Source organism: Electrophorus electricus, chromosome 13 (assembly GCF_041902795.1).
Source record: "Electrophorus electricus isolate QZ-2024a chromosome 13, ASM4190279v1, whole genome shotgun sequence".
Taxonomy (NCBI): domain Eukaryota; kingdom Metazoa; phylum Chordata; class Actinopteri; order Gymnotiformes; family Gymnotidae; genus Electrophorus; species Electrophorus electricus.
Window position 1 is genome coordinate 9,389,561 of NC_137509.1, and position 24,440 is coordinate 9,414,000.

General features: G+C 41.8%; 1 protein-coding gene across 2 annotated transcripts in view; it reads left to right on the top strand.

The window, feature by feature from the left end:
- Positions 1 to 200: 200 nt before the first annotated feature.
- nwd2 (NACHT and WD repeat domain containing 2) overlaps positions 201 to 24,440 on the top strand; it is a 38,751-nt gene continuing 14,511 nt past the window's right edge. Inside the window, exons 1-5 of one of the 2 annotated variants that reach the window (XM_027003761.3) lie at positions 201 to 486; positions 1,134 to 1,305; positions 7,206 to 7,294; positions 17,533 to 17,649; positions 23,813 to 24,016. In XM_027003761.3, the coding sequence (XP_026859562.3) occupies positions 481 to 486; positions 1,134 to 1,305; positions 7,206 to 7,294; positions 17,533 to 17,649; positions 23,813 to 24,016 (588 nt within the window). In that variant the 5' untranslated portion in view covers positions 201 to 480. The other variant, XM_081695223.1, reaches the window with a different exon arrangement.

Genomic DNA, 24,440 nt, shown 5'->3' on the forward strand with positions numbered 1-24,440 from the left:
CAAAATAGCAACGTAATCATTTGGGTTTAATCCAATGCACTTAAACTTTCGGCGCGTCAAGAATACTGTGCTGCAAAAGAGGTGCATTTATCTATAGGGATCATTAATTCTGACCCCGCCTCCTCCCGCTCATGCTGGCGAGACCCTCCGCAATAAAGAGACAACCGGTGACGCGAGGACTACCCCCGTTTGACAGCGCCGCGAGCGGACGCGCTATTCGCTGTCCGCGATCCATTGTAATTCCTGTTACCTCAGTCGAAATAAAACGACCAGAGCACAGAAAACATTTCGCCCGGAGCTTTACAAGGTATACCACTGGAAGAATACCGAATGCCAAGTTTCGGGAAACGGCCGTCGTTCTCCCGGTCTCCAGGGTCTGATTCTCGGTCAAAGAACTCCAATGGGCGTTAATATCGCCGTCACTGCCGATTTTCGCGGATCTTTGCTTGGATATTGTCGAAGGCTTATAAAGAGAAGAGAATGAATGTAAGCACTTCTTAGTGTGTTGTGTTAGTGTCTCCGTGTCCTTCTACTACTCCGTGACCGCATTCGCTGGGTTGAAAGACACTTGAGCTGAGGTTCGTGCTATTGTACGCGACTGTTTGAACTGCGTTCTATATGAAATGGGGAAACCAACTTTGCATCTAAACATGTAGTGTGCATGGCTGTAGAAGCTTTCTGTGCAATAGCATGGCAAGACTATTATCGAAGGCAGATTTAAACTTTGAAAAACCAATTCGATCTGAGATGCGACCATATCGATTGTTAGGCAGCAAGGGATTGTCTTGGTGGTTCTTGCCAATTTGCGTCTTTGCTTTTCTCATTCTTGCGTCATGCACAGTAACGGGCTAATGTGGCTATAGTGAAGAACTGACGCGAAAGTAAGCATGTTACCTGATTTTGCCTTGTGGGTCGTTGGGGAAACTGTTTAATAATAATACGCTGATAAAGAGAGAAGGAAACAGGCATGCATTTTAGTGCCAACAAAACACGTGTGTGCGTGTGTGTGTGTGTGTGTGTGTGTGTGTAAGAGAGAGAGCGAGAGACAGTATACTTTTATAAAGTTTTATTTTTTACTACAATTATTTCCTGAAGTGGGGGAAGCATTAGTCGCTTACATTTTGTGTTTACAGCCGAGCTGGAAGTCGCCACCAATGTGGCCGTCCGGAGTGGGGAGCAGGCAGCCGTGTCCACGCGAGTCTGCGCTCCGCAGAGCGGCTATCAGCGGTAATGTCCTCGCGCTCCCACCGTACCACGTCCCCACGGGCAGGAGCGTGCGAGTCTTCATCTGTGCCAGTCCTGACGGTAAGAACGCGCACTGGCCAACAATGAAGCACAGTGTACCAGGTGCCTCGTGAATTGTACGTTCCATCATGGCTATGTGTGTGTGCGCGCGCGTTTGCGTGCGTGCGCGCTTACGTTGCGTTCGTGTACTTGTGTGGAAGCCTACCGAGTCGTGAGTCACGCGGGACGCAAGATGCTCTATTGCAGCCTTCCGATCAGATAGATCAGCAGTACTTTACCAGCGCACACAACGTGCGAGACAGTGAACTTGGTAAAGGACAAGAATTAGCGGTAACGATTTGTGATCACTCCGACAATCCCACGTAATTCTGTTTCGTGACACGCGACGTGGAGATAAAACGGTCGCGAGCATTCGCTGGATTGCCACGCGTCTTCAGCGCCGTAACAAAAACTCATATGACAGCAGTCAGCGAAGTGTCACTGAACGTTACAGCGGATAAGCACGGGGAAAACAGCCCGTGCAGCTATGGCATAAACCGAGGGGACCCTAAAATAATCGTGCACTCTGCTAAAATTCATTAGTGTCTTTATGGAAATGTTGTCTCCCGCTGTTGAAGTCTGAAAGATATAGAGGACTGGGGGAATTTCTGTGCCTTTTCTCTGCAGCAGATCTAAAACCGCAGAAGTAGATTTTTGAAGAATACATCAGTATAAGGGCGTGAGAAAGCGCTGTTCATGAATGGTACATCACTCAGTAGACTCATGCAGAGCGCATGCAGTTACAGATCTGAATATAGGTTGCAGGGAGATCTTAAAATAGGTCTTCTAATCTGGGAATCAACAAGGTGAGGAAAAAATGGGGGGGGGGGGGGGAGTCAAAAAGATTGAGCACCTTAATCTGCAATTAACAATAAATCTTTATAAATAGGCACATATACAGCAGGGATCCTGAGAAGTCAAAGTGCGATTCCTCAAAGCTCCACATGGTCATGCCATCTTCCCCTCACTGTGTGAGAATTCTCACCTTTTTGATTGAACTGCCTGGTCCGTAACTTCAGCCATTGTGATTACAGGTCTGGCGGCAGAGACTAGAAAAGAAAGACTCAGTCTCCGTCGGGTACCCTTCTTAGAATCTGCACCCTGCACCACCTGTAGCTTCATGCCCCAGTGGGCTCTCCACTCAGATCTTTGTAGACCAACATTAGCCTGACGTGGCACCGGAAGCCAGATTTGTGGCATGGCAGCCAAACCTTAAATCACTCTCGCACTGTCCACCAATGTCGTCACACTGGAAAATAAGACGTGCAAAATGTAACATTGAGAAAAGTCTTTCATCTAAACAGCAACAAGCACCACCAAAACGAAGATGAAACAGATATTCTGATGGGATAAACAATGGTTTGGACCAGTCTCAGCACCGCTGGACAGCAGCATATTGAAGAGTGTGTGTTTAAATTCACACAACACAGCAAAAAATTAAATGGTGTGTGGCCCATTTCACAGATGGCAAAATATTTGCTCACTCATATCTATTTGAAAACCGTTAGGGTGGGTGCCCACTATATCCATAGTGCGTGGGGAAAAATTCAACTCTGTACTGTTTCTCACTGGTAAAGATAGCACTCAGAGTCTGGCCCAGCTAAGCAATGACCAGCAGTGGACAGCTCTGGGGAAATGTCAGAGGTCAGGATTAGCAAGTAAAGGGAAAAAGACATGGGCTGCAGAGTATATGCATACCATGTGAACGTTAGTGAATATTAAAGCATTCCTTCGCCGAAACGTCTTTGTGTTCTGGTCTCTCACCCTGTTCAGTGTACAAACTTCCTGAGCACTAGAGGGTGCAATTAATTCATGATAATTTAACCAAAATACAGATTTAAAACCACACACACACAAAACTATCCTTGTAGGGACCTTCCACTCACATAATGATAACTGTAGCTAATTAATGCTACACCTAATCCTAACTGCCTTAACTTCGGAAACAAGAAGTCCCTTTTAGTTTTTTAAACAAAAGTACTAGTTTTTGTAGGTGCTCCCCACAAGGTCAAATCATCAGACGTTACTATCCTTGCTAATACTGAAACTCTGCGGTTATGATCTTTATCCAAGCAATGGCCCAGTGCTTTGTTCTGCGCTAAGGCCTCTGGTAGATGGAGGGAGGATACCGGCTGCGTGGCTCCAGTGTTTAAACGGTGGCTTTCAGGAAACGAGCAATAACATTTACACGCTTGCTCTGCTCCCCTGGCTCTCTCCAGGTTGACTCAGGCTGCTTAGTGTTTTATCAGCACTGGGGTGCAATATTTAAAATCTTCTTTCATCGTTCAACCGCACAACCCAGCACAGCAGCTCGAAGCGGGAGATCAACTGGCCTTACATTTATGAAGGTTTAGAACCTGTTTGGCTCCACCCATTTCCTGACTACACCCAGTCTGTAGCTGTGTGTACAACAGCACTCCTGTGTGTGTGACGGCAGAGATACGGGCCAATTGTGTGAAATCGTACTCCGGGTTGACAATTTGATAGTGACACTGTAAAATGTGCCTCTGTTCCGTAAGCATTTAACAAATTAGCTTGGTGAATTATAATTTCGATGACAACAAAATAGGGAGCACTTACAGAACACGTATTGATGTGAATAGGCTTTAATAAAGGACATAGGATGTTACCTTGCAGGAAAATATATTACTTATATATGAACATGTACTGCTTTGAAGGCAGCTTTTAAAAAGTGTCTTAAGATGAGAGACATTTTCTTAAACCAATCAGATGTGCCTGTCAGGCTTTCTTAATCTGGATTAGCTCTTCCATTTATAGTCTGCTGTTGAATAATGATGCCATTAAATGGACAGTACAGTATAAAATAATGAATAGATGTGCTGTGAGGAGAAGGAGAGGAAGCTTAGCTAACCTAGTGTAGCTTAAGATCCAGATCAGACACTGTCAATATGAAATTCATTTCTATGCACAGATCGCATCTGAGCACACACAATTTAGGACATGGATGCGTGTTCCTCAGGGAGAGTGAAGTAAGAAATTAAGATTCAATCTAAGCAGAAGCAATGGAGTAACAAAGAAAAAGCATGTACTTAAACATGCAGTTCTGATTTAAGAAATACTACTACTAATAATAATAAATAAAATTATCTTCCAAGTGTAATGCAGCACATCTTCTATAAAATTACCTGTAATATGTATTTTATGTGAATTTCTGATAGACCATTTTTATGTTATCGATAGAATGGAATACGAAACAGGTAAGAAGTGTTAAAAGGAGTCCATTTTGTACAGCTCTATTGTATGATTGTTAACTGCATGTTTCACTGAGAACAGCGAATCTCATAGAGTGGCCCCTAAAAGTGTTCAATAAAGAACTGTTTTATTTCAGCCGATTCTGCTCCGTCTCCTGAGATCGAAAAGATGTTTAATGGCAGTATTCTGAAGCTTTGAATGAGGCTACAGGGCATTATGGGAGAAATTGAAAGTCTTGTTCACTTATTTTATTTCTCTGCTTCTCTTTCCTCCCTCCCCCATTCAATCCAATCAGGTTCAATAATGCTTTATTGGCACTGCTCACTCTCTCTCCCTCGCTCTCTCTCTCCCCAGATAGTCTCTTTCTCACACAAATGATCTCACCAGTTTTCACTCCTTTTCTCTCCTTCTGTTTTACAACCAATCGTCATCAATCATGTCAAACATTTAAGCCATGAGATCTGTAAAGCCCAAGTGAAAGCTGCAGCTCTGGCCGATTCAGACTGCCAAGGACTGTGTGTGTGTGCGTGCGTGTGTTTGTGCATGCTCCGTGTACCTGTGTGTGGATGGGTGTCTGTGTAAAAGAATAGAAGAGGATGTTTACGATACTGTAGTTGATTCATGTATTGTCAGCCAGAGCGATAGTGAGCTAGAGAGAAGGGATGTGATCAGGTGTTCCTGTTTAGTTGGTGTGGGATTGTGGGGTGTAGAGTGGAATATCTCTTTCCCTGCACACTTGTTCTCTCTTCTCAGAGGCAGAAAGCAATGGACCAGATCTGATGCCTTTGTATAGTAAGACAGTAAACACCGTATATGTGTGTATTTAATCATACCTGCACATGACCAGAACTGCTCTTTAGTATCGCAGCCAAGCATCAACATCGCTGCATTTATAGAAAACATGGCCAGCGATATTTCTGGGAATTTAGCATGTTAATTATTTATTTGCACAGTTTGGCTCGGGTATTTTGGTTGAAAACTAATTTGTGAACATATGCTATAATAGTCTCACAGCCACATGATGTGTAGAATTGTCCCCCATTTCTATACGTCATGTTTTCTTTAATGATGCTATTACAAGCTGCGTGTCCCTGGTGGAAGGTCTGGCGTGTGAATGCCCTTTTATGCACAGCATGGACCCAAAGCTGCCCATGATTGAATACAGACATGATTGAATGCTAATCGGGGGGGTGAGATCAAGACAGAGGTGCTCTCAAAAGAGAGGGTTATGTGAGGAGGAATGAATCACTCCAGTTTATTGAACACAAGTACAGAGAAGAAAGACAGATTTCAAATGGCACATAAATAACAGGCCAAGTCCATAACTTTTTTATAGAGGGGTTAAAACACCAAAATGTTAAGTGAGGGTTTAGTTCTGCAGCCTCCTTTGCTCTCCTTAAAATGTAGTCAGACTGCACAGGAAATGACTGATATAAACCTCAATTCTCACATGATCAATAAGGTGGCTATATTAGTAAAATACAAAAAGCATAAAGTCCTGTCTGAATAATGACCAACATCTGGAATTTGTTTGCTAAACCCAAAACAAAGGGATCTGTGTCTAACTGTCCTGCTTATAGAAATGTAAAAATACCAATGTAAATGTAAAAATGACTACGATATTAAGGTGCAGAATATCAGATTTGAGAATATTTGTTTTTAAAAGTGGCTGATTTAGCAATATTTGCATTCCTAAAATTGTGTCACTGTCAGATATTTATGAAATAAAGGCTCTATTGTGAAATGTGCTGAAAAGGGGTTAGACCATGCATTAAGACTTTTTGTCCAAGTCAGTAGCTTTTCCTCCTTAAAAATATTCCTCTATAGCAGAGAAGAGAGGTTGCAACAGATATCCTCTTCTCTGCCTTTACTTGGGCACCAGCTATTGGAAAAATATGCACCAGGTTTCGATTTAAACACTAGGAACAAATATCAGAAACTTGGACATGATTTACTACATGATACTACATAAAAAGAGGATAAAAAGATTGGTGAAATGGGCATTAGTAACTATCTTGCTCTGTAAATGTGTGCTGGCAAAGTGAGAGATCTTTTATTATTATCTAGTAACAAAATATCTTTTATTTCTTCATAATCATAAAACCCAGAAATGTCAAGGTGACACATTTTTCACATTACCATACTCAAAGAAAAATGTATGAGTATTGCACAAAGCATTTAGATGTGAAAATAATTCTGAGCATTAGTTTAGCAACTGGAATTTGAAGGAACGCCTTCATGGAATGTAATGGACACATTCACAGGACAGTAGAAGTTACCACCCAAATTCTTTATTTGGCAGAGCATTTGCTATTCATACCAAGTTTCTTTGGTTATGTAAGTGTCAGTTACATAAAAAAGGTCCTATCAGAGTGTTAATGTATCAGATTAATAAAAGGGGCTGTGGTTAATAGGCACATGTCCATAGTTTACACCTCCCTCGTGACTATGGTGAATCGGCGGCCAGAAAGCCAGATGATGATGATGATGATGATGACGACGACAATGCAGACATGGAAATGCACATTTGATAAACAAAAAACACTGGAGTCAGAAGAGTTTATCAGTGAAGCAGCAAGTATTGACTTTAAAACCTGCCGCACGCTTTAAATAAGTAACAACAAAGTCAGTGTTGCCTTAAAACAAAATCTTGTTATTGTTAGGCATTAAAGAGTGTTTCTTTCTGTGGTTTGTGTTGTTGGTTGCAGACACAGAAGCTGAGAGGAACGCTCTGAAGGAACACGTCTACCCTAAACTGAGGGACTTTTGTAGGGAGAACTATGGAATTGAGTTCCAGGTAATGTCCTCATCTATGTGCACCCATCCTGACCTCTGCATGCCCTCTTCTTGACCTCTGCATGCCCTTTTCCTGACCCCTGTGGGCCTGCTGGGCTTCCTTCCTCCACCGGAAGGATCTGAGATGCGCGGCACTTGCCTCGGCTGTGTTGCTTAGCGCAGCACTGTTGCCGAGTTCTCCTTTCTCCTTCTTACGCAGACGTGTCCTCTCTGGCTCCCTCTCTCATTCTGCCTCTGTCCCTCACTCTGGCCTGAAGAGATCAGGCTCAGTGTAGGAGACATCAGTTTTGTCCTGAGGTCCCTCCCTTGTCTCTTCCCTTGCTCGTGGAGGATCATTTACAATGCAAACTGCTCGTGAGGGAGAAGGCGGCGAGATGGAGAGAGATGGCAATTATGCAGGTTTGTTAAACAAATCCAGGCGGCCCAGGGGAGTGGGGCTGCCAGAGGAGAGAGCGTGGCCAGTGGCAGTGGCAGACGCCTGCGTCAGGGCTACGGCTGCGCAGGCTCGGGGCTTGTCCTCCTTTAAAAAGCCTTTCCTCCAGCCTTTCTTACTCTTACATAAACAATCCCTGCCCTATTTAATGGCAAACTGGAGCAATGTTTCAGATTGAGCTATTATTATTTCTTGAAACTGTTTTAAGTCTCTCACTGTCCTTTAAAAATACTAATCACACCATTTGGGAATAGTTTGAAATGAGCTTGTTTTAGCTCCACAGAGAAGGAATTTAGATACAGCTTTAGGATCTCTTGGTTTGTGCTTTTTATCCTGTACTTAGTTACTTCATTAAAGGAGCAGTACTGCCTAATGTGGCAGGGTTACACTGTCATGGTATTAATGAAGGTGTGTTCAGAGGTTACAGAGGTATCCATGGTATTAGAGGCTTTAAAGCTGTATTTCACCACATTTTGACACAAAAGCTCACTGAACAGTGGTCTCTTTATATGATCCCATTGTAAGAGCTGAGATTCTGGCCTTGGAATTTGAAGTGCTGTGGGACTCCACATTCTACAATGCATGTATGCATCACAGCTGAAGAAAAGCTGATCAATGCTCACATTCATTCAGAGCTGTGTTTGGTTTACTCTGCATCACTGAATTAGCGTCATATATCCTCAATATTACAGTTTAGCTGTAAATTGAGAGGAGAAACAGGGAGAGAGAAAAAGAGTGAAACAGAGAGATGGGGATGAGAGGGCAGCACATTTTTTCAGGTATCAAATGTGATGTGGCAAATCATGATTTTCTCTGGTCACTGTTACTGGATGCTGCTTCCTGTTGCATTTCTGAGAGGGAGAGATGTAGGGACAATTCTGTGTGTGTGTGTGTGTGTGTGTGTGTTTGTGTTATTCCATACATGTATAGACACAAGCGTGCATACAGACAGACACACATACATGTGTGGACACACACACACACACACGTGTGGACGGACACACACACACACACACACACACACACACACACACACACACACACACACACACACACACACACACACACACTCTCTCTCTCTTCCAATCCCTTTAGCAAAGGTTACGTGGCCACCTTCATATTGCTGTGATTGCACTTTGGAAGAGCAGAGCAGTCTGATTGTTATGTGATAGTGGACTGATTAGGATGTAATAGTAGATTGATTGTAGTGTGATAGTGGACTGAATAGGATGTGATAGTGAACTGATTAGGATGTGATGCAATAATAGACCAATTAGAATGTGATAGTGGACAGATTAGGATGTGATGCAATAATAGACCAATTAGAATGTGATAGTGGACAGATTAGGATGTGATGCAATAATAGAACAATTAGAATGTGATAGTGGACAGATTAGCGCGAGATAGTGGACTGATTGTGATGTGATAGTAGACTGATTAGGATGTGACAGTGGACTGATTGTGATGGGATAGTGGACCAAAGTCTCTTCATGGAGTCTGTTTGATAAAATGATCAGGCTAAAAGCAAGAGGTTAAGATGACTGAAGGATGTATAGATATGCACTGCACAGTCAGTGGTAATGTTAATACTACATATGAAGTAAATGGCAAATGTCCATAGTAGAGTGAATCAGTCATATATGTAATACTGTATATTATATAACTGTTATTTAGTACATAGAGTATATGTGTTTATGCTTAATAACCAAGTCCAATTTGTAATTTTGAAATGGTGAGTATTGCTGTTTAGTTGATGAGAATTACTTGGCTCCAAACCTCTAGTATACCTTCCCCTGTCAGTCCAGAGCACAGTCAACATTAAAGAAAGATCCACCCAAAAGCTTTAATATTCATCTATTTAATCACATTCGCACACACTTAATATCTCTTCCACACACACGCACACACACACACACACACACACACACACACACACACACACACACACACACACATATTCACAAACCTTGTTTTCATACAAACAGAACCTTGTAATGATAGGCTAAATAATCCAGCTAGGGAGCAAGGAGAGAAGTGCATGCCTCAGCCAATCACCAGTAATGAAAGTGGGCTGCCATGGTGACGCTAACCACAGTGTATCATGATTACAGGGTTGCTGATACACTCTGAGCAGAACGGTTTAATGGCTGTCTTTCAAAATTAGTCCTCAGATATGGTTCATGGAAAAAATTTAAGATGAAGAAGGAGGATTATAAGGGAGCACTTTGATGGCTAAGCGCTGAAATTCCTTTCAGAATAGACAGCGGAAATTAAGAAATAAGCAAATAAGTAAGTAATTAAATAAATAAAAACTATAAACATTTATAGTGTTTGTTATTGGTCTGTGTAAATTTGTGTAAATGTGTTTCTATTCATGGATAGCTGTGTAAGCATAACTGTCAGTTCCATATCAAGGCTTCATGTCCATAAGGGCCCTCAGATAAATAATGATTGGGGGGGGAAAAGAAGGAAATCAGCTTAAAGGGAGTAAAAGATAAGAAGCAGAAGAAGGAAAGCGACAGAGCAGAGAGAGAGATGAAGGGAGGACGGAGACAAATGCTCAGCTAACTGGGCTTTTGTGCCTCTTGTCATTGATCCCACGGCTTGTGCGGAATTAGCATAGTTGCAGCATGTGATCTTCAAGTATATCGATTAGCCACATGCTTGACAAATCCTTCATCCAGAAATGGGGATGACTGATGGAGATCATGGATACTTTCAATCATTTGGCTTCTTGCAATTTAGTTTTTCTGTACACTGTTACACTGTAGTTAAACTGTGGACATTGGAGGCTTTAAGGCAGTCCTCTCACACTTTCTTTCTCTTTCTCTCTCTATCTATCTATCTATCTATCTATCTATCTATCTATCTATCTATCTATCTATCTATCTATCTATCTATCTATCTATCTATCTATCTATCTATCTATCTATCTATCTATCTATCTATCTATCTATCTATCTCATTCTCTCTCTAACTGTCATAAATTGAAGGCAGGCAGGCTGGGTGGCTGGTTGCCATAGCAGTAGTCTAATTGTAGAGGCACTCAAGGCACAATGCACTGTGGGTAGCCTTGTAAATCACGAGAACTTTGACAAGCTATTTAATTTCTTTCTCTATCTTTCCCCATCTTGTATATCTGCCCTTTCTGCTTTGCACGTCGATTGCTGATCTTTTTTAGACCCCTCTCTCTCTCCCTGTCTGCCCAATCTCTGTTTCTAATTCACCATGTTAATATGTCATATTTCTTCTCTAATTGCCCCTAAATGGGGACTGTCAGCAATGTAATTTGTTGTTAAAATGACACATCTAAGTACAATCACTGGTTGGAAAGGTGCCTAATCAAAGCTCTTGATTAGGCCTGCACAATATGAAGAAAATGTGTGATAACACTGTTCAACATTACGTTGATGACATGACTTGCGATATATGAACTAATATTAGGTATACTTTCTGCTTTACCAGATACATTGCTAACATACTTAATGAATAAACTTGCACATGAATGCTCAACCAATTAAAATAACATAAATTTAAATCCAACCATTTAAAAATAAACTTTATTTTATCCTGCTCTCTTTAAAATATCCATTTTCTTCTAAACTCTAAAATGTCACTAAATTCTAAAATGTTACATTCAGTGGAACGTTCAGGAAAAATGGAAGAAGCAAATGAGTCTCCACTAAAACAGTTTAATGAAATAAACCGACAACAAAACCGAACATAGAAGAGCATTAAAGAGAACAGAAGAAAGCCAGCGTAGCATTTAGTGACCGACCATAGCCCTGGAAACAAAAAGGGCTTATCATAACAAAGACTGTGTTCAACATAGCCTATCACACACTACTTGTGTAGATTCGGCCCCAAATCAGCATACGATGTGCAGTATAAAAATAACATTTTCCAGTATGTGAAAGATACCCAGATAGCGTACTACTTCCACCAAATATTCCAGTACCAGACCAGAGCTATATTGGTGGTGTACTGGATCTAGTCATGAAAGGGTGGCAAAAAAGCTTTGCCAAGTGGGAACTTTCATACGTTCATGTTACCTCAAAGTAGGGTTTGCATTTGTTGCATACTGGATACTATACTGCATACTACTATAGGGACCAGTATCAAGTATACAGTATATACTGAGTGCAGTATGCAGTATTAATATGTACTAGGCTATTCTGAACAGTGCACCTGAAACACAAACATAAGTGTTACATGCAAAGCCAACAACTTAGTTAAATACATTTAAATGAAACATGGCAGTTTAAAATAACTCCCAGTACAATCATCAAGGCCATCAACTCCGACTTAGCAACAAGGTCTTCGTCAACCATTTTCCTCTCTCTTCTTCTTCCTCAGCCATCATGCTAACCATCCAGCTAACTTTGCTGTTTCCACCAAATTGACACGAATCTAAGGGTAGCTAACAAAGCTTAACATTGGCCAGTTGCTGTGAATTCTTCATCTGATAGATCAAATATGAAAAATCCTTTTTATGCAAGTGCCATGCATGTGAATTTTTCTTAATCACTGTATTTTGTGATGCGTTTATTGCACATGTTCATATCGTGATGGTAATGAAAATACAATTTGTCGGTCATGACTACTCCTGAGCACATTCACTCTGCTGAAGAGTCTCCCTGTGAGTTTGACCAATAATTTGGCCTATTAGTAAATCGCCATGAATGCATTATACACCAAGATAATGTGTTGTAATTGTTATAGGCAGCAAAGGAAGTGCTATTTTAGGAGGGTACCATCGTTTCAGAGAGTGAAGCATTGAGTTAGCAAAGTACTGATAAAAGAAGGCTAGTTTTGGCTGGATGTAGTTAATTTTTTCATCTTTGCATGTTTTGGAGAAGTCAAACTTCATTATGTTTTGACATAAGCTGAAAGGTATTGTATACAGTTGATGGATATGGTATATAGTTGTTGGGAAGGGTATATAGTGGGTGGGTATGACATGTAGTTGGTGGATATGGTATATAATTGATGGGTAATGTATACAGTTTGTGTGTATGGTATATAGTTGGTTGGTATGATATACAGTTGGTGGGTATGATATGTAGTTGGTGTGTATGGTATGTAGTTGATGGGAATGGAATATGGTTGATGGGTAAGGTATATAGTTGATGGGTATGATGTATATTTATTGGGTATGATATACAGTTGGTGGGTATGATATGTAGTGGTATGTATGGTATATAGTTGATGGGAATGGTATATTGTTAATGGGAATGGTATGTAGTTGGTGGGTATGGTATATAGTTGGTGGGTATGGTACATAATTGGTGGGTATGGTATACAGTTGATGGGAATGGTATATAGTTGGTGGGTATGGTATATAGTTGATGGGTATGGAGTACAGTTGGTGGGTATGATATGTAGTTGGTATGTATGTTATATTGTTGATGGGAATGATATATAGTTAGTGGGTATGATATATTTGATAGGTATGATATATAATTGATGGGTATGGTATACAGTTGATGGGTATGATATAGTTAGTTGGTGGGTATGGTATATAGTTGGTGGGTATGGTACATAATTGGTGGGTATGGTATACAGTTGATGGGAATGGTATATAGTTGGTGGGTATGGTATATAGTTGATGGGTATGGAGTACAGTTGGTGGGTATGATATGTAGTTGGTATGTATGTTATATTGTTGATGGGAATGATATATAGTTAGTGGGTATGATATATTTGATAGGTATGATATATAATTGATGGGTATGGTATACAGTTGATGGGTATGATATAGTTAGTTGGTGGGTATGGTATATAGTTCATGGGTATGGTATACAGTTGATGGGTATTGTATATAGATGATGGTTATGGTTTATATATGATGGGTATGCTACGTATGGTATATAGTTTATGGATATTGTATGTAGCTGGCAAAACCAAGGTGCTGTTTATTTGCTAGTTACAACAGAAAGTGTAACACAGTATAATGCAATGTAATTTGATATTAAACTTAAGGGTGCAATTTTATTCTTAAATCATTTTAAATTAAAGCAGCATTTACAGCAGGTATCATTTGAGCTGAAACTCAGAGGTGTACTAGCTTCCAAATGTAATTACACAGTTTACTGAAATCCATTTACAGGATGTTAAAGAATGAATGGTATTAATCACTAAAATGATGATTTAAAATGCAGTCCCTTTTAGGAATACACATTATATATAACGGTCTTGTTTTTAAGTGCAGAGTGAAATGTTCTGCTTGCCTGCTTCATTTAGTATACTAACCCTGTAATGTTGGCCCAAGTGCCGCAGGGCACGGAGCAGGACACCCTGGATTTGGTGATACATTTAATAACATAAAACATATGACACTCGAGGCACTCACACATAACAACAGACAGTGTAGACAATAACAATGACACAAATGCTGGATCACGCTAATAGTGGATATAAAGACAATAATACTAACACTACTGATGACACTAACGGTAACAATGATGGTAACGGTAACAATGAGCAACGACGAGGCACACACAGGCGGGGGCTTAAATAGACAAACACTTAACATCAGTCCCTGCACAGGTGTGTGCCACCATGGAGGGTGTGGCTACAAACTATGGTGAACCCCCCTGCACGCGGCAGGCTGTACCACGTGACTCGTTGGGGGGGGGCGCTCCGTGACAAACCCGTTACTAGGTGTACACTAGTTAGAAAGAATTTGACAATGTTGTATATGGTACAGTAGTATAGACAGATATGTATAGAACAGTATCTCTGAGCCTCGCGTATTCTAGGCGGTGATTAGGCTGTTAACTGCAGTTTCTGTTTGATGTATCTATATTCGTATTAGGCCTGCTGTAAGGAGGCTGTGTGGTTGCTTGCTTTCTCTGTTTTTTGCCTGGCTTCTGCTGCAGTTCACCAAGACATACACATCAGTTCCTCAGCATTAGCATGAAGCCCAATGATTATGCCTTCCGCAAATATGCATTATTGCTTACACCTGACATTCTGTAAACTGTGCGTGTTTGAGAGAGAGAGAGAGAGAGAGAGAGAGAGAGAAATTATGCATCCTAAATCCAATCATATACTAATAGACCTTATGTGGAATACCCCCTTAAGTATCCTTTGACCTCAGTACTTAGACACACGTTGTGCTATTCAGAGTCACTACCTTCTTGTCTCCTGAGAGTTACCTAGAAATAAGCATACAAATCCTCAGATCAGTGCTCACTGTAGCCAAAGATGGGTGATTATCATGCAAATACTGGTGTACTTGCTGTTCATTATGAAGTTGCTGGATCTCAGGCCTCCACATAAAATATATAAATATATATATATATATAGCTAAATTGATTAATGTTGAATATGTTCATGTACTAATAAAATACGTTTACTGTGATTATGAAAATTCATAGCTAAATAATGAGCAATCGTTTCACTATACGATCTGCAGCTTATTTATCCTGCCTGCTGTGACATATGAAATACACTACAGTGAACAGCCCTAAAACAGACCTCTCTTCTCTGAACTGCTTTTTAAGCTTGGATGAAGCTTTTTAAAACATAATATTCCATTTTCAGCACTTCACTTTCATCAAGAACAGCTTGCATATAAATCACTATGAGAGTGCATGCGCTCCCAGAGAACTGAACCCATGGCCTTGCCATTATTAGCATGATGCACCACATGCTCTACAGGATGTACACATCAAGTAATTTGAATTTATGAACACAGTTTAATGATGTACACATAAATTCTGATGAGAACCCGATGAAGCTGAAGTGATTCATCCCAAACATTGCTGTCATAGAAAAGGACTAGCCAGTTTCCGTTCAGCTATCCTCGTAGGACTAGCCAGTTTCCATTCAGCTTTCCTCAATTAATGGAGCAGAATGCTTTATGTTTTTGTTTCAGATTCAATTTAAAAGCTCTTTGTTCTGTGCAGGATCGAACAGCTTGTCACCTTGCCATATTCACTAGCGGCTTCTGCACGGCTATTACAAACAGCTTGGGCTACAAGCTCATTATCTGCTCGTGTGCTCGTCCTCTCTCGCTGGAAAAACCAGGCACACTTCAGAAGATTGAGCTGGTCATTAGCACACTTGTGTCCACATGTTTCTGTACTATGCTGTTAGTCTCTGGGGTCTTCCTGTCACTTCCTAATTGCCTGTTTGGTTAATACTTCAATCCATTCAGTTCATTTTAGATGGAAGGGGATACTAGTGAGGGTGTGTGTTTCTTTTTAGATAAATGTGGATGGCATAATTCAACCGTTTTGGGGATAAAGGTTCATTGAATTGTTGCCTAATGGTAAAGTGTGAATTTAAAACTATGTATCAGGGATGACTTAATGAGAAGCTTGTTTTGGAGGCTAAATAATTGGAGAGTGTAACTAGAGGCTGTTTGTGGATGTGTGGGTGTGTGTTTGTGTGTGGGTGTGTGTGTGGATGGGTGTGATTATGAGGAGACGAGAAAGAGTCCTAAACTGAGTGTGTGTGGAGAAAAGGAATCTCCCAGATGTTTTCTAGCCCAATAAAAGCAAGTCTGAATGAAAAAGCAAGTCTCTCATTCTTTATGGGGGTGACGATTCTAGATTGTTTACCTAGATTTTAGGTCCAAATAAGGAAAACTGTATTTCAGTTTCAATAAATATTTATTACAAAAGTCTTTAATGACATAATATGGGCCTCTGAATTTGAAGTTTAAAATGAATATGCATTGGTTTATGGGATATACTGTTTGCTGAGTGAACACAAGAGAGCGCCATGGTAACAGGGCAGACGAAGAGCATTAGCTGTTTTTTAGAGTTTCCAAACAACATGCTCGTCACACATCTGCACTTCTTTATTTATTAACATTTGTGTGTACTTGTATGTGAGGCATGTCTGTGTTCCTTAAAGAAAACCTAAGTCATCTGAAAGTTAAAATTAGCTTGGTTCTGCCTGGTTTGGATTTCTAGATTAAACGTGAAGGGAACGCACACACCCTCATGCACATGCAAATTCCAACAGTTCCCATAGCCAGAGTAACAAAGATGAGCTCTCCAGTGCCTGTGCTGGTTGAAGCATCTATGCCAGTGACACTGATGCTGACAAATGTGTCCAGGGAGATCCTCCAGCTTTGCCACTCAGGTGTTCAGGAAATGCTCTGTCCCTTTTCATTACACCTCTGTTACTAGACACACACACACACACACACACACACACACACACACACACACACACACATAAATACATACATCACTAAAACCTTCTCAAGTGTGTATAGGTTAGACTGCATGTGTGTCTGTGTGCACCTGTGTGCGCACATACATGTGTTTATAGCCAAATGGACCTGCTTGCTCTCAGTGCACTGGAGGATGGGAAGTGTAAAAGGCTCTGCAGGAGTCCGGTACACTGCCACCGGCTCATGTACGGACACGCCACTTTACCTCCCACCAGTATCCCAGGCTGCTGAGACGTCCCTGTGCAAAACAACAGGTGATGCAAGCATTAAAAAGAGCCACACTCATCACATCATGGTCACAAAGAGACCTGCTTCCCAACTGCTTATTTGATGCTCTTCATTTCAAGCATATTCCGTCTGCTTCTGACAAACACAGTGAGCTTTAAAGTGGTAATATCAACTGCATGAGTGTGTAAAATATAACATGGTAGCTTATGTGCCGAACCTGTCTGTTTGTCACCGGTTAGGAGCCTATAATCACTGTCATGAAGAAAGCCTGAGGGATTCCACTGTTGTGTAGGGCCAAAGGGCTCAATGGCACGCCAGACTCCATTGCCCTGACGTAGCTAGATGCGTGGATTGCTTATGCTGTCTGTCCATGTGCGTTTCTCAGGTGGTGGATCTGTACTGGGGCTTGGACCCCGAAGAGTGGGACAGTCCAGAGCTACAGAGACTGCGGATGAAGCTTCTGGAAGAATGCCTGAAGACATCTGCAGGTCCTTGCTTTGTTGTGGGTATATACGCCTTTCTATCAACATTTAACAACAAAGCCTGGGTAGAACTATTTTTACATAAAACTGTGGATAACTGCCCTTGTGACACTGTCATATAGACCCGATTAATGAGGAAGACACGTTTCTTCTCTCTTGTGGAGATAAAACTGACAGACAGGCCCCGGCCATGTGGGGGTGTATCACTGTGGTACTCATTCTTTAGAGCACATGCACACACGTACGCACACGCTTACATGTACACTTACACTTACACGCACACACACACAAACACACACATACACGTGCACACACATGCACATACAGAACATGTACACACACACACACACACACACACACACACACATGCATAGATGCACACATGTACCCACACATAGACACATATACACGCACACAAATACATACACACACACACACACACACACACACGCTTGAAACTGATCACAATGTTCTTTATAGTTAACAGGGCAAATATATGAATTGGAAACTAAATCAAACCAAAGCACTCATCCTCTCTGTGTGTGTGCCTGTGAGTGTGTCAGTGGTCATGATGAAAATGCATGAAATCTTCCATTTGCACCCTATTGCTTTTAGTAGGAGATGGTTTCAGTCATTTTTTTGGCCTGCAGTGCTGAGCACTTCTAATCATTTCCTGTTGGACTTGGCTATTTCCTCCCATTCCTTTCATATTGAATTTCTAATTTGCAGCCTCGTAAATTAAAACCCATTTTGAATTTGAGCTCAGTCAGTTCAAATTTAGAATATGCATATTAGAGTTGTCAGCACGAGGAAAAAAAGAAAACTGTGATCACATGGCTGGCTGGCACACAAAAGTAACACCAAAGTAATTTCACATTCAGATTATAGATGCAGGTCTCTGTGTGCGCATGGTTATGTATGCTTTTTTTTCATCTTGTACATCTCCAGATCAGTGCTTGTACCTGAATGTAGAAGTATTGTTGTTCTTTGCATACCTGGAGCACGTGCGTCCACATGCCTCGGGACTGCACAATGAATTGTATGCTAATCAAAATCGGCCTCTCGCAATTAACACGTTCTTTTAGTGGGATGCCTGCTGCATCGTAATGAAGGAGTTCTAGTTAAGTGCAGCCCTGCTCATCAGAGAGTCTTCACACAAGCCGCCTGAGTTTTCCCCACCCATCCCAGATGCAGTGGTTGAGAAGCGCACAGCCCCATCGACCCCCACCCCCCCCGCCCCGGTATCGGAGGTATTCTTGGAGAGAGTGCTGTGACGAGTACTAATCACTGCTGTTTCCATTTAATACTTGTACCCACCACATCACGGAGGAATAATAAGCAAGTGTTTTTGTAATAATATCACTAGGATTGTATTACTAGCAGTAGATGCGGGTGCATGCATATGGGCCCAACTGCTGTGGGGTTAAGTGCAGAGGAGAGATCGGCACTCAGGTGTGGGTGAGATTGATTGTAAATGATTAAAATGTAAATGAGTGATGTGGGTGAGGGGGTGGTGAGTAATTGGAGTTGGAGAGTGAAGTAGGAGGTGACACTTACAGAGCGAGAGAGGCAGGGAATACCACCAGCTCATCTCTCTCTCTCTTTCTCTCTCCCTCTCGATCTCTCTGTCCCTCTCTCTTATCCTCTCTTTCTAACTCCCACATTTCTCACTGCGCGCGCGCACACACAATTCTCTCTCTCACGCCGTCTCTCTCTGTTGGTCTGGCTATGTCTCGTCTTGCGGCCTTCTCTTTCAGAAGCGTCTCCTGTATACTCAGACTTCCCCATCCTCATCTTCTCCCGCTCTCCTCCTCTTTCGCGGCTTTCATCCCCCGTCGGCTGCCTCTCGCTTGCTCTCACGCCTCGTTTAGGAGGTCTCGTCTTGGCTCTTTTTTCTGCTACTCCGGCACTCGGCCCCTCTCCTCCGCCTCATCTGTTACCGTGTCTGCCTTTCTTATCATTTCTCTCTAGTGCTCACTGCAACGGACCCCCGTGTTGGTTTTTTTGCCCTCTCTCTCAATCCCTCTCTTTCACCCGCTCGCTCTTGGCTTTCCGTCTAAATAACCTCTATGAAATGTTGACATATTTAGCCAACTGAGGCCTAAACAGCCCCTGCCTGTTACCCAACACAATGACAGAATAGGATATTAAGGATATTGACCGTAGAACTTCTCTCAGCATAGGCCAGCTCCTGTACATGGTGCTGAGTGTAGTTTATTAATTAACTCCACTCAGCACTCAGTATCTAGTCCAAACTGAATGAATTAAACAACTTCTCTGGCTAAAACACTCGAATGCATGGCTCTGCTTTTGCTCCCAGGTGCTTTCACAGAAGTCTCTTTCTGAGGCATTCTGTTTGAGGTTGGGCCCAACTCAGAGACTTGGGGTATGCCAGCTAGCTAGCTCTAGCCAAAAATGTGCTTAATTATTCCTTCAGAGATGGAGGTCAGAGCACCTCCGAGCCCAGATGAGGTGACCCAAAGCAGACGGGGGTTCAAAGCAAATCCCTCTGGACCTCCATGCCTTGGATAGCCACCAGTTATACTGACCTGTTTGCAGCTCTACGAAACAACGGTCTAAATAAATTTCCACAGCTATCCCTGGCAGAATGAACACAGACTCCCCGCACCACCCTGACTGTGCTTTTACATACTCAAAGGGCCTGGAATCATTGACAACCTGTGTGGTCGGCACTGTGGTGGTGTTGGCTCAGAGCAATGCACTCCAGTCTGGTTATTGGAAGCGGGAGGACATGGTGAAGATGAGAGAAGGTGAGAGGAGAGAGTAGGGGTTTGCATGCTGACAGTTCTGGGTTGTGTGTGTGTCAGTTTGAGTCTCTGGAGACAGTCTCCAGGCAGATTGGAGCAGTTTAATATGACTGTGACAGGCTAAGAGAGAGACAGAGAGACAGTGACAGAAGACAACTGAAGTGACAGGATTAAAAAAGTATCAGTGGTGCTGCTCCTAATCTGGGAGATCCTTTACTTTTTAGAGCAGTGCGGGGTGTAGAACAGCTCTCACTGACGTCAAACCATTCCCAATGATTAGAAACAACCTTTCTCTTCAGTAATATGTTCCTTAACACCCACGTCCCTGAAAGGTGCTCTAAAGTCCTACGTTTCTCACAGGACACAGCTATTCCGCCACACCCCCACAATTCCAGAGCAGGCACTCAGCCCCTAGCCCGTTTTCCCAAGCAGCGCCCGGAGGTTCCGGCGGCCTCTCAGCAAAGATGCAGAAACATCAAAGCCCTTGCTAGAGGAGAATCACTGCTGACGCACAGTCATGCAGCCTCCGGCACAGGGAGGTGGAGGGAGAAAGAGAAAGAAAGAGGGGAGAGAGGGAGAGAGAGAGAGAGAGAGAGAGAGACAGAGAAAGGATGGTGGGAGCGCAGCTGACACTACTCCTAACCTCACATCAGAGGGCAGCTACAGTGCATCATTGTACACCACAACAGAAGGAATGCATTGCTTCTCAGCCCACACTATCATACACTCACAGATACTGTCTAAAAGACCTGATCCTATAAGAAGCCACACACAATCTTAGTTTGGAATAGCTCAAGTAAAAATACATACTGATTTACACTGAATAGTTTATACCTGACTAGCAGTCTGCACACCTGTATAGCTTTACAGTATGACAAGCTGGCTGAAGTATTCTTTATGCAGCAAAAACACACAGCTGTGACCACATTCTGTGCTGATTATTTTCAGTAAAACATATCCTGGCACAAGGCAGGTGGTACTGCAGAGGTGTTACACACACACACACACACACACACACACACACACACACACACACACACACACACACACACAACTACTTCTTGCACATAATGGTACGTATCCCTAGCAGCAGAAAGCAATAGGTTGCTCTGGAAATGCAGATGTCACTGACCTCCCAGATTAAGCATGACAATGATCTATGACTTTGTCTCCTTCTCAGACATAGTCTAGAGTTCCACATTCTTCTAAAGGTGTGTGTTTTAGTGTTTTAGTGCGCACAGTTGCTCTTCCAGGTTTCTTTCTCCCTTTTTCTCAGAATCTCTCTTTTTCACAGAGAAGCTTATACTTGGGGCTTCCTGGCGTTCGTGGTCTAAACCTTATTGCACTGAAAGAGCAGGGTGACCCACTTCCTAAAATACTCCCAACAGAAATGCCACGCTGCTGCTTTGTTTAATGTACCACAAATTTTATTTGTGTGCATAAAAGGATGAGGGCTTGTTGTGCTTAGGTGGAGAAGGATGTGTGTTAGTTTCACTGGAGCCCACATAGAATTAGACTTCAATTGCTAGTGGAATATTTTAATTTTAGCATTAACTTTCCAGAAAAAAAAAAAACATGACCATGGGCTAAAGTTATATAAAGAGCTGCACCATTTGGTATGACAGCATGCTGTAGAATTAAATAGTAGCCTGGACCTACACTGAACTGTAGCTAAATACAAATCATTACATCTGTTATGTATTAAATACAACAGTTGGTAGGGACATAAAGATGTTCATTCTGAAGTGACACAAAAATCTGTGTTGTTATACTCATCAGTTCTCTGTTTAATTAGTGCTTAGACATTTACATTATGGTATGGTGTCTAGAAAGCCATGCTTCATACAGATTAAGGGTAACACAGATGGTTAATTACACATGAACTGAAAAAATGCTAAGATAAAAGAGGATCGCTCGCTCTCAAAACCTATAGCATAACGAGGACCGTTGCCCGAGCTTACGCCAGGCAGCTTCTGGCTTTAGTGTGTTTTGCTGCAGGACGGGTTGTGAAGGTCCACGCAGCCCCTGAGCCCGGGTCCAGATTTAGACTAGACCTTATCTGATGCAGCCCCCAACACTGGAAATTGAAACCAACGATTTTATGCCATGTGCTAGGAATTGGTTGGCCTAGACACCCATCTTTGTTTCTCTTGTTGGCAAGGTTTGCTGAAGTAAAGGGGTGTGTCTATATTTGTATGTCTGTACAGTAATAGTGTTAATAATAATAATAATAATAATAAAAGTAGTAGTAATAATAAATAATAAAGTAATAAAGTAATAGTAATAATAAAGTAGTAATAATGACTTAATGTTCTGCAGTGTCTACTCTATCAAATATAAAGTATAAATAATTTTTTTCTTGCCTAAAAATATTATTCATTGTGATTGTGATTTGGATAAAATATTATTTATTGTGGCAATTTCCTAATATGAGAATCTTTCTTTGTTTAGTTCTTAACTAGATGTTTTACTGCAACTTCTACTTTACTTTCTATTTCATTTGTTCTACCCCATAAAGCTGGATGCAAGTGAGATAGAAAGTAGTCTCATTTCATCACCCCCACTGCTTTAATCTAGCAGGCAAAGCTCCAAATTCTTAATACTCTTCAGTACCACATTCCAAGGCATGGGCGATAAAGCCGACAATGACAGCATGTCTGTTTCATTGTGTGTGCTTGTGTGTGTGAGAGAGAGAGTGAACAGAAACCTATAACCATTACGTATCCTACTGTATAGAAGTCAGAAGGCAATAATGTTCAGAAAGGCAGTTTGATTTCTGGCAACAAAAAGAAAGGGAACATGTGCCACTTTGCAGTTTTTTAGGCAGTGTGCGCTCTAAAGATCGTACAGACCTTTAGAGTGGTACCAAGAACGTTCTGGGTTTTTACTGCTGTCTTTAACATAACTCCAGGAGGCCTGTACGGCATATAGCCCCATTGCTCTCCAGTACCACTGTGTTGCCTTATTGCTGACAGGCATGCCAGATTGTGCAAAGCAATCACTTTCTCATAACTCTCTCATCTCTAATGATCTTGCCATCACTCTGAAGCTTTTCAAATGTTTTAATGGGCATATGTGAACTTGATGTCCCTGTTGCTATGTAAAGTGATCAAAGGATAGAGAATTATTCTGATCTTAATGAGCTACAATATAATGGGAAATGTTGGATTGCCATGTAGAAAAGTAGAGAAAGGATGAAGTGACAGTAGTTCTGTCTGCACCATTTGCCATTTAATGAATAGTATGAAGGCTGTAGAAATGTTTACTAGTCAATATCTCTCTCTCTCTCTCTCGCTCCCTCTCTCTCTTTCTCTCTCTCTCTCTCGTTCTCTCTCTCTCTCTCTCTCTCTCTCTCTCTCTCTCTCTCTCTCTCTCTCTCTCTCTCTCTCTCTCTCTCTCTCTCTCTCTCTCTCAGGGTTTGGTGGGGGAGAAGTATGGCAGTATCCGAGTTCCAGGAGAGGTGGAATCGGCAGAGTTTGAGATGATTCTCGATGCAGCAGTGGAGGCTGGTCTGGACACACGGATCCTGGAAGAGTGGTACTGCCGGGACGAGAACTCTGTGCCGCCGGCATACTACCTCAAGCCCAAAACCCAGATACTGAAGAATTATCAGAACTCGGTAAGGAGTTGGCAGTGAAGATGTAATATAATTTCCTACAAATTTCTTTTCATGGCACACAAAAGAAAGATGAAGACTACATTTTTCAGTTATAACAGATTTATATGTACTGATGTCAGTTTATTCTATTCTTACATAAGTAGCAATGAAAGAGACATAGCATGAAAACAACTGGAAACTAGGATAAAGTCTAGGAAAATTCTAAAATGAGCTTGGCTCAAACAGATCAATGATAATGACAAAATCTGCTAAAAAAATCTGCAAAATCTGTCTTTAAGACAACCTGAAAAAACCTCCTGCTACAGTATCCTGATTGCAACACTCTGGGGGTCTGGGTCAAAGGGTCATGTTTGTACCGAACTACTGCAGGACCCATGGGATCCTCAGAATTCCTTGTGAAACAGGAGAGGCAGAAGACAACAAT